The sequence below is a fragment of the Carassius auratus genome, chromosome 35 (assembly GCF_003368295.1).
Source record: "Carassius auratus strain Wakin chromosome 35, ASM336829v1, whole genome shotgun sequence".
NCBI lineage: Eukaryota > Metazoa > Chordata > Actinopteri > Cypriniformes > Cyprinidae > Carassius > Carassius auratus.
In genome coordinates this window covers 19,379,202-19,389,201 of record NC_039277.1, presented here as the reverse complement: position 1 = coordinate 19,389,201, position 10,000 = coordinate 19,379,202, and the positions used below count along the sequence as shown (strand labels likewise).

General features: G+C 50.1%; 1 protein-coding gene across 4 annotated transcripts in view; it reads right to left on the bottom strand.

The window, feature by feature from the left end:
- The window catches only part of LOC113054772 (biotin--protein ligase-like), a 25,678-nt gene that overhangs the window by 14,674 nt on the left and 1,004 nt on the right, over positions 1-10,000 (bottom strand). For 3 of the 4 annotated variants that reach the window (XM_026220570.1, XM_026220571.1, XM_026220572.1), the window contains 3 exons: positions 3,128-3,290; positions 2,244-3,043; positions 1,544-1,717 (listed from right to left, as the gene is read on the bottom strand). In XM_026220570.1, coding sequence (XP_026076355.1) covers positions 1,544-1,717; positions 2,244-3,043; positions 3,128-3,290 — 1,137 coding nt within the window. Of the gene's footprint in view, positions 1-1,543; positions 1,718-2,243; positions 3,044-3,127; positions 3,291-3,659; positions 3,664-10,000 lie in introns of those variants that run through there. The other variant, XM_026220573.1, reaches the window with a different exon arrangement.

Sequence of the window (10,000 nt, the reverse complement as noted above, 5' to 3'; positions counted from 1 at the left end):
CTCTCTCTCTCTCTCTCGCTCACACACACAAACACACACACACTCTCTCTCTCTCTCTCTCTCTCACACACACACACACACACTCTCTCTCACACACACACACACACGCTCTCTCTCGCTCACACACACAAACACACACACACTCTCTCTCTCTCTCTCTCACACACACACTCTCTCTCACACACACACACACACACACACACTCTCTCTCACACACACACACACACACTCTCTCTCTATCTCTCACACACACACACACACACACACACACTCTCTCTCTCTCTCTCTCACACACACAAACACACACACACTCTCTCTCTCTCTCTCTCTCTCACACACACACACACACACTCTCTCTCTCTCTCGCTCACACACACAAACACACACACTCTCTCTCTCTCTCGCTCTCTCTCTCTCTCTCACACACACACACACACTCTCTCTCTCTCTCTCTCTCTCTCTCTCTCACACACACACACACTCTCTCTCTCTCTCTCTCTCTCTCTCTCACACACACACACACTCTCATTCCTCTCTCACACACACACACACACACACACATAGGCAAGGCAAGGCAAGACTGACCCCTAGTGGACAGAGCTGTGAATCCTCACACTGATGGAGATCTGCTCTGTTCTTATAACGCGAATCATAACAGATCTCAGTTAAAACACAAACCACTTTAAATCACTTTTAAATCCTTTTAAAGTATAGCTACATTTTGATCATGAATGTGTTATAGAATGTTAAACCTACAAGTAAGTTTATTTTTTATAGTCAATTATCTGCGCCTTTGTTTTTATTCATTTTCTTTTTAGTTTAGTGAATTTAACTTCTGCTTTAAAAGCATTACTTTTGTTTATTAGATTGTAACATCATATTTTTGTAACATCGTGATTTTAATATTTTCTTTACACATAATATATAGGGCTGCTCCGATCACGATCGGCCGGTCGTTGTGCATCTCATCAGTAAAGCCGACTGAGAAGATGCGCCAATAATCGCGGAAATGAACGTGGAATTGACCGCTGATTAGAGAACCGGCTTTACTGACGAGATGCACATAACGACCGGCCGATCGTGATCGGAGCACCTCTAATAATATATAGCATATAAAGTTTTCATATATATACATATAAAGACTGAACTGAAGAGCAGAAGTGTGTGTGTAATGTTTCAGTGAAGCACAGGCAGAGTTACAGTAGAGATGAATGAGCTTCACAGCAGGAGTGTGTGTGTGTGTGTGCGCTGATCAGAGGTCAGACGCGTGTCAAACATCTGGTCTTCTCACGTATGTAAATCTGTGTCAGGTCCACAGGGAACATACAACACAGGATTTTATTTTCTCAAACCAGTTCAGCATAAACCTGCTGACTCGATCACAGTCTGCTGTCAAGAAACGCTCAGACAGAGTTCAGAAGTATCATGGACGGATCTGATGGCGACAGTAATGGGTTAATGTTGGTAATCAACCCCTAACTGATGAGCTTCAGTACTGTACTCTTCCTGTGTGTCTGGAGCGCAGGGGTCAGCGGTGACTCACCGTGTCTGTGCTGAGCAGGTAGATGGGGCTGTGTGACGGCACCTGACTCAGCTCACAGCTCAGACCTAGAGACGTCAGGATCTCCGTCAGAACCTCGTAGCGCCGGCCGTTGCTCATCTTCAGCTCGGAGAAGCCTTGGGCATCATGGGCATCCGGAGCTGTTTCCAAACGCACCTGCAGAGCGCAGACACAAGAGAACCGTTCTGTAGTGATGAGAGAACCTCTCCAATCCCAACCACACCTGCTGCTCTAAACTGTACATGCCACAGAAACTCAGGACCACAGAGATCATCTGACCCTAATGAACCCTAACGAAGCCTCGCTTACTGAAATCACCTGACTTTGAAAGATTGATGTGTGCTATGAAGTGTTTCACCAAATCATGTCCTGATGCACTATTCTATAACAGTTATGAATACTGCGAGTAGTGCGTTCACACAGAAAACATTAAATACGCAGACGATGCACTTAAACAACCGAAAGAAACGGAGTGTGGAGCTAAAAGGGGGAGGGGCCACCAGACTCTAATTATGCATGTCTAAATAAGCTTACATAATTCATACTCTAGTCTTGTATAAGTGCATAGTGTGTAGTGCGTGATTTGGGACAAGGGTAAAGTGTTTTGAAAGCACTCATGATTGACACAGTTCTGATGAAGCAGTGCTTCCTAAAGCTTGACGTGCTGACCGGAGCTCATCACCTGACACAGGACGGCCTCCCCGCTGTCCGCTCCGTGGGTCACACGCACGATGGCCATCTCCCTCTCGTCCCGGCCACTGATCTCGCCCCAGAGCTCCACGTCTCCTCCTCCGGCTCCGTCCCGTACGAACACGCTCCCGCTGGACAACACACTCATCTGCAGCTCCGTGCTGTCGGACTTGGTGAAGGTCAGGCTGCAGAGGTGGTCCTTCTGTGTGTCTCCGGGCCGCAGCGTGAGTCCGGCGGGACACAGCGAGGACGACAGGCCCAGGAGCTTCCCGCCCTGGCTCAGATAGGACAGGAAGCGCAGCTGCAGCTGTGGGGTGAGCGTCTGGTCAGTGGCCAGCACCAGCAGCAGGGTGTTGTCCAGCCAGGGCTCGCTCAGGGCCTGCTGTGGACGCAGGTGGTAGATGGCGTAGCAGTCCGTGTCCACACACTCCACCAGGAGCGAGCGGATCTTCAGGAACTGCTCCTCGCAGCCGCCCGTGAACACCAGCACGTTGGGTGGCTTCCCGCTGCTGTTCCTCCTCCTGCTCTCCTCCTCTTCCTCCTCCTCCTCGTCCGCAGCGGCGCAGTCATCCGGCAGATCCGGGATGTTCTCCACGGAGGCGTACTTCACAGACAGGATGGTGCTGTTCTCCAGCTCCTGACACTCGTGGCAGCTGGAGAGGTGCAGGTGGTGTCCGTCCATGTGCTGGTGTCGGGACGGGAGCTCCGGCTCCTCCTGATGATGCTCCTGATCCTGATCCTGCTGCTGCTGCTCGAACAGCTCTCGGAGCGCCGTCTCTCGGAGTAACACGGCTAGGAGAGAAACACACACTGTGTTAGTGACTCCAGGAGAACACACACCTGCCCGATGACATCATTCACTGCGGTCAAACTAACAAACGATCTTTTCAGGTCGGAGGCCGTTGCCCATGTGCAGACGATCTTCCATAAAAGCCACACCGAGGCGGCTGAAGTTCTCCAGGCTGGCTTCAGCGATGGCCCGGTACGGCTGTCCTGGACTGTAGGCTAACGGCAGACAGTAATCTGACCAGTTCAGCACCTGGACGACACACACACACTTCTCTTCAGTGAGGACATCTATCAACAGAACATGCTCTAAACACATCTGACACCACCACAATCAAACAAGAACAAATATCTGTCAGTGAGCTCAGAGCAATCTACTTAATTCAAAGAGTTTGTTAATGACAAGTGTGTATGTGTGTGTGTGTGTGTGCAGATCTGGACTCACTCTCTCAGTGGTGTGTGTGTTTGTGTTGATCTGGACTCACTCTCTCAGTGGTGTGTGTGTAGGTCGGACTCACTCTCTCAGTGGTGTGTGTGTTGATCTGGACTCACTCTCTCAGTGGTGTGTGTGTGTAGATGTGGACTCACTCTCTCAGTGGTGTGTGTGTTGATCTGGACTCACTCTCTCAGTGGTGTGTGTGTAGATCTGGACTCACTCTCTCAGTGATGTGTGTGTGTGTGTGTGTGTGGGTGGGTGTAGATCTGGACTCACTCTCTCAGTGGTGTGTGTGTGTGTTTGTTGATCTGGACTCACTCAGTGGTGTGTGTGCGCGTTGAACTGGACTCAAACTCTCAGTGGAGTGTGTGTGTGTGTGTGTGTGTGCGCTGATCTGGACTCTCTCTCTCAGTGGTGTGTGTGTGTAGATCTGGACTCACTCTCTCAGTGGTGTGTGTGTGCGCTGATCTGGACTCACTCTCTCAGTGGTGTGTGCGCTGATCTGGACTCACTCTCTCAGTGGTGTGTGTGTAGATCTGGACTCACTCTCTCAGTGGTGTGTGTGTAGATCTGGACTCACTCTCTCAGTGGTGTGTGTGTAGATCTGGACTCACTCTCTCAGTGGTGTGTGTGTGTAGATCTGGACTCACCCTCTCAGTGGTGTGTGTGTGTAGATCTGGACTCACTCTCTCAGTGGTGTGCGTGTAGATCTGGACTCACTCTCTCAGTGGTGTGTGTGTAGAACTGGACTCACTCTCTCAGTGGTGTGTGTGTGTAGATCTGGACTCACCCTCTCAGTGGTGTGTGTGTGTAGATCTGGACTCACTCTCTCAGTGGTGTGTGTAGATCTGGACTCACTCTCTCAGTGGTGTGTGTAGATCTGGACTCACTCTCTCAGTGGTGTGTGTATGTGTGTAGATCTGGACTCACTCTCTCAGTGGTGTGTGTGTTTGTGTAGATCTGGACTCACTCTCTCAGTGGTGTGTGTATGTGTGTAGATCTGGACTCACTCTCTCAGTGGTGTGTGTGTTTGTGTAGATCTGGACTCACTCTCTCAGTGGTGTGTGTAGATCTGGACTCACTCTCTCAGTGGTGTGTGTGTAGATCTGGACTCACTCTCTCAGTGGTGTGTGTGTAGATCTGGACTCACTCTCTCAGTGGTGTGTGTGTAGATCTGGACTCACTCTCTCAGTAGTGTGTGTGTAGATCTGGACTCACTCTCTCAGTGGTGTGTGTGTGTAGATCTGGACTCACTCTCTCAGTGGTGTGTGTGTGTAGATCTGGACTCACTCTCTCAGTGGTGTGTGTGTAGATCTGGACTCACTCTCTCAGTGGTGTGTGTGTGTAGATCTGGACTCACTCTCTCAGTGGTGTGTGTGTGTGTGTGCTGATCTGGACTCACTCTCGCAGTGGTGTGTGTGTGTAGATCTGGACTCACTCTCTCAGTGGTGTGTGTGTGTGTGTGTGCTGATCTGGACTCACTCTCTCAGTGGTCTGTGTGTGTGTAGATCTGGACTCACTCTCTCAGTGGTGTGTGTGTGTGTGTGTGTGTGTGCTGATCTGGACTCACTCTCTCAGTGGTGTGTGTGTAGATCTGGACTCACTCTCAGTGGTGTGTGTGTGTGTGTGCTGATCTGGACTCACTCTCTCAGTGGTCTGTGTGTGTGTGTGTAGATCTGGACTCACTCTCTCAGTGGTCTGTGTGTGTGTGTGTGTGTGTGTGTGTGTAGATCTGGACTCACTCTCTCAGTGGTGTGTGTGTAGATCTGGACTCACTCTCTCGGTGGTGTGTGTGTGTAGATCTGGACTCACTCTCTCAGTGGTGTGTGTGTGTGTGTAGATCTGGACTCACTCTCTCAGTGGTGTGTGTGTAGAACTGGACTCACTCTCTCAGTGGTGTGTGTGTGTGTGTAGAACTGGACTCACTCTCTCAGTGGTGTGTGTGTAGATCTGGACTCACTCTCTCAGTGGTGTGTGTATGTTTAGATCTGGACTCACTCTCTCAGTGGTGTGTGTGTGTAGATCTGGACTCACTCTCTCAGTGGTGTGTGTGTAGATCTGGACTCACTCTCTCAGTGGTGTGTGTGTGTAGATCTGGACTCACTCTCTCAGTGGTGTGTGTGTGTAGATCTGGACTCACTCTCTCAGTGGTGTGTGTAGATCTGGACTCACTCTCTCAGTGGTGTGTGTATGTGTGTAGATCTGGACTCACTCTCTCAGTGGTGTGTGTGTTTGTGTAGATCTGGACTCACTCTCTCAGTGGTGTGTGTGTGTGTGTAGATCTGGACTCACTCTCTCAGTGGTGTGTGTGTTTGTGTTGATCTGGACTCACTCTCTCAGTGGTGTGTGTGTAGATCTGGACTCACTCTCTCAGTGGTGTGTGTGTAGATCTGGACTCACTCTCTCAGTGGTGTGTGTGTAGATCTGGACTCACTCTCTCAGTGGTGTGTGTAGATCTGGACTCACTCTCTCAGTGGTGTGTGTGTAGATCTGGACTCACTCTCTCAGTGGTGTGTGTGTAGATCTGGACTCACTCTCTCAGTGGTGTGTGTGTAGGTCTGGACTCACTCTCTCAGTGGTGTGTGTGTAGATCTGGACTCACTCTCTCAGTGTGTGTGTGTGTGTAGATCTGGACTCACTCTCTCAGTGGTATGTGTGTGTAGATCTGGACTCACTCTCTCAGTGGTGTGTGTGTGTAGTTCTGGACTCACTCTCTCAGTGGTGTGTGTGTGTAGATCTGGACTCACTCTCTCAGTGGTGTGTGTGTGTGTGTGTGTGTGTGTGCGCTGATCTGGACTCACTCTCTCAGTGGTCTGTGTGTGTGTAGATCTGGACTCACTCTCTCAGTGGTGTGTGTGTGTAGATCTGGACTCACTCTCAGTGGTGTGTGTGTGTGTGTGTGTGTGTGTGTGCTGATCTGGACTCACTCTCTCAGTGGTCTGTGTGTGTGTGTGTAGATCTGGACTCACTCTCTCAGTGGTCTGTGTGTGTGTGTGTGTAGATCTGGACTCACTCTCTCAGTGGTGTGTGTGTAGATCTGGACTCACTCTCTCAGTGTTGTGTGTGTGTGTGTGTGTGTGTGTAGATCTGGACTCACTCTCTCAGTGGTGTGTGTAGATCTGGACTCACTCTCTCAGTGGTGTGTGTGTGTGTGTGTAGATCTGGACTCACTCTCTCAGTGGTGTGTGTGTTTGTGTAGATCTGGACTCACTCTCTCAGTGGTGTGTGTGTGTGTGTAGATCTGGACTCACTCTCTCAGTGGTGTGTGTGTTTGTGTTGATCTGGACTCACTCTCTCAGTGGTGTGTGTGTAGATCTGGACTCACTCTCTCAGTGGTGTGTGTGTAGATCTGGACTCACTCTCTCAGTGGTGTGTGTAGATCTGGACTCACTCTCTCAGTGGTGTGTGTAGATCTGGACTCACTCTCTCAGTGGTGTGTGTGTAGATCTGGACTCACTCTCTCAGTGGTGTGTGTGTAGATCTGGACTCACTCTCTCATTGGTGTGTGTGTAGATCTGGACTCACTCTCTCAGTGGTGTGTGTGTAGATCTGGACTCACTCTCTCAGTGGTGTGTGTGTAGGTCTGGACTCACTCTCTCAGTGGTGTGTGTGTAGATCTGGACTCACTCTCTCAGTGTGTGTGTGTGTAGGTCTGGACTCACTCTCTCAGTGGTGTGTGTGTGTGTGCGCTGATCTGGACTCTCTCTCTCAGTGGTGTGTGTGTGTAGATCTGGACTCACTCTCTCAGTGGTGTGTGTGTGCGCTGATCTGGACTCACTCTCTCAGTGGTGTGTGCGCTGATCTGGACTCACTCTCTCAGTGGTGTGTGTGTGTAGATCTGGACTCACTCTCTCAGTGGTGTGTGTGTAGATCTGGACTCACTCTCTCAGTGGTGTGTGTGTGTAGTTCTGGACTCACTCTCTCAGTGGTGTGTGTGTGTAGATCTGGACTCACTCTCTCAGTGGTGTGTGTGTAGATCTGGACTCACTCTCTCAGTGGTGTGTGTGTGTAGATCTGGACTCACTCTCTCAGTGGTGTGTGTGTGTGTGTGTAGATCTGGACTCACTCTCTAAGTGGTGTGTGTGTAGAACTGGACTCACTCTCTCAGTGGTGTGTGTGTGTGTAGATCTGGACTCACTCTCTCAGTGGTGTGTGTGTGTAGATCTGGACTCACTCTCTCAGTGGTGTGTGTGTGTGTGTAGATCTGGACTCACTCTCTCAGTGGTGTGTGTAGATCTGGACTCACTCTCTCAGTGGTGTGTGTATGTGTGTAGATCTGGACTCACTCTCTCAGTGGTGTGTGTGTGTTTGTGTAGATCTGGACTCACTCTCTCAGTGGTGTGTGTGTGTGTGTAGATCTGGACTCACTCTCTCAGTGGTGTGTGTATGTTTAGATCTGGACTCACTCTCTCAGTGGTGTGTGTGTGTAGATCTGGACTCACTCTCTCAGTGGTGTGTGTGTGTGTGTGTAGATCTGGACTCACTCTCTCAGTGGTGTGTGTGTGTAGATCTGGACTTACTCTCTCAGTGGTGTGTGTGTGTAGATCTGGACTTACTCTCTCAGTGGTGTGTGTGTAGATCTGGACTCACTCTCTCAGTGGTGTGTGTGTGTGTGTGTAGATCTGGACTCACTCTCTCAGTGGTGTGTGTGTAGATCTGGACTCACTCTCTCAGTGGTGTGTGTGTAGGTCTGGACTCACTCTCTCAGTGGTGTGTGTGTAGATCTGGACTCACTCTCTCAGTGTGTGTGTGTGTGTAGATCTGGACTCACTCTCTCAGTGGTATGTGTGTGTAGATCTGGACTCACTCTCTCAGTGGTGTGTGTGTGTAGTTCTGGACTCACTCTCTCAGTGGTGTGTGTGTGTAGATCTGGACTCACTCTCTCAGTGGTGTGTGTGTGTGTGTGTGTGTGTGTGCGCTGATCTGGACTCACTCTCTCAGTGGTCTGTGTGTGTGTAGATCTGGACTCACTCTCTCAGTGGTGTGTGTGTGTGTGTGTGTGTGTGTGCTGATCTGGACTCACTCTCTCAGTGGTGTGTGTGTGTAGATCTGGACTCACTCTCAGTGGTGTGTGTGTGTGTGTGTGTGCTGATCTGGACTCACTCTCTCAGTGGTATGTGTGTGTAGATCTGGACTCACTCTCTCAGTGGTGTGTGTGTGTAGTTCTGGACTCACTCTCTCAGTGGTGTGTGTGTGTAGATCTGGACTCACTCTCTCAGTGGTGTGTGTGTGTGTGTGTGTGTGTGTGCGCTGATCTGGACTCACTCTCTCAGTGGTCTGTGTGTGTGTAGATCTGGACTCACTCTCTCAGTGGTGTGTGTGTGTGTGCTGATCTGGACTCACTCTCTCAGTGGTGTGTGTGTGTAGATCTGGACTCACTCTCAGTGGTGTGTGTGTGTGTGTGTGTGCTGATCTGGACTCACTCTCTCAGTGGTGTGTGTGTAGGTCTGGACTCACTCTCTCAGTGGTGTGTGTGTAGATCTGGACTCACTCTCTCAGTGTGTGTGTGTGTAGGTCTGGACTCACTCTCTCAGTGGTGTGTGTGTGTAGTTCTGGACTCACTCTCTCAGTGGTGTGTGTGTGTAGATCTGGACTCACTCTCTCAGTGGTGTGTGTGTAGATCTGGACTCACTCTCTCAGTGGTGTGTGTGTGTAGATCTGGACTCACTCTCTCAGTGGTGTGTGTGTAGAACTGGACTCACTCTCTCAGTGGTGTGTGTGTGTGTGTGTAGATCTGGACTCACTCTCTAAGTGGTGTGTGTGTAGAACTGGACTCACTCTCTCAGTGGTGTGTGTGTGTGTAGATCTGGACTCACTCTCTCAGTGGTGTGTGTGTGTAGATCTGGACTCACTCTCTCAGTGGTGTGTGTGTGTGTGTGTAGATCTGGACTCACTCTCTCAGTGGTGTGTGTAGATCTGGACTCACTCTCTCAGTGGTGTGTGTATGTGTGTAGATCTGGACTCACTCTCTCAGTGGTGTGTGTGTGTTTGTGTAGATCTGGACTCACTCTCTCAGTGGTGTGTGTGTGTGTGTAGATCTGGACTCACTCTCTCAGTGGTGTGTGTATGTTTAGATCTGGACTCACTCTCTCAGTGGTGTGTGTGTGTAGATCTGGACTCACTCTCTCAGTGGTGTGTGTGTGTGTGTGTGTAGATCTGGACTCACTCTCTCAGTGGTGTGTGTGTGTAGATCTGGACTTACTCTCTCAGTGGTGTGTGTGTGTAGATCTGGACTTACTCTCTCAGTGGTGTGTGTGTAGATCTGGACTCACTCTCTCAGTGGTGTGTGTGTGTTTGTGTAGATCTGGACTCACTCTCTCAGTGGTGTGTGTGTAGATCTGGACTCACTCTCTCAGTGGTGTGTGTGTAGATCTGGACTCACTCTCTCAGTGGTGTGTGTGTAGATCTGGACTCACTCTCTCAGTGGTGTGTGTAGATCTGGACTCACTCTCTCAGTGGTGTGTGTGTAGATCTGGACTCACTCTCTCAGTGGTGTGTGTGTAGGTCTGGACTCACTCTCTCAGTGG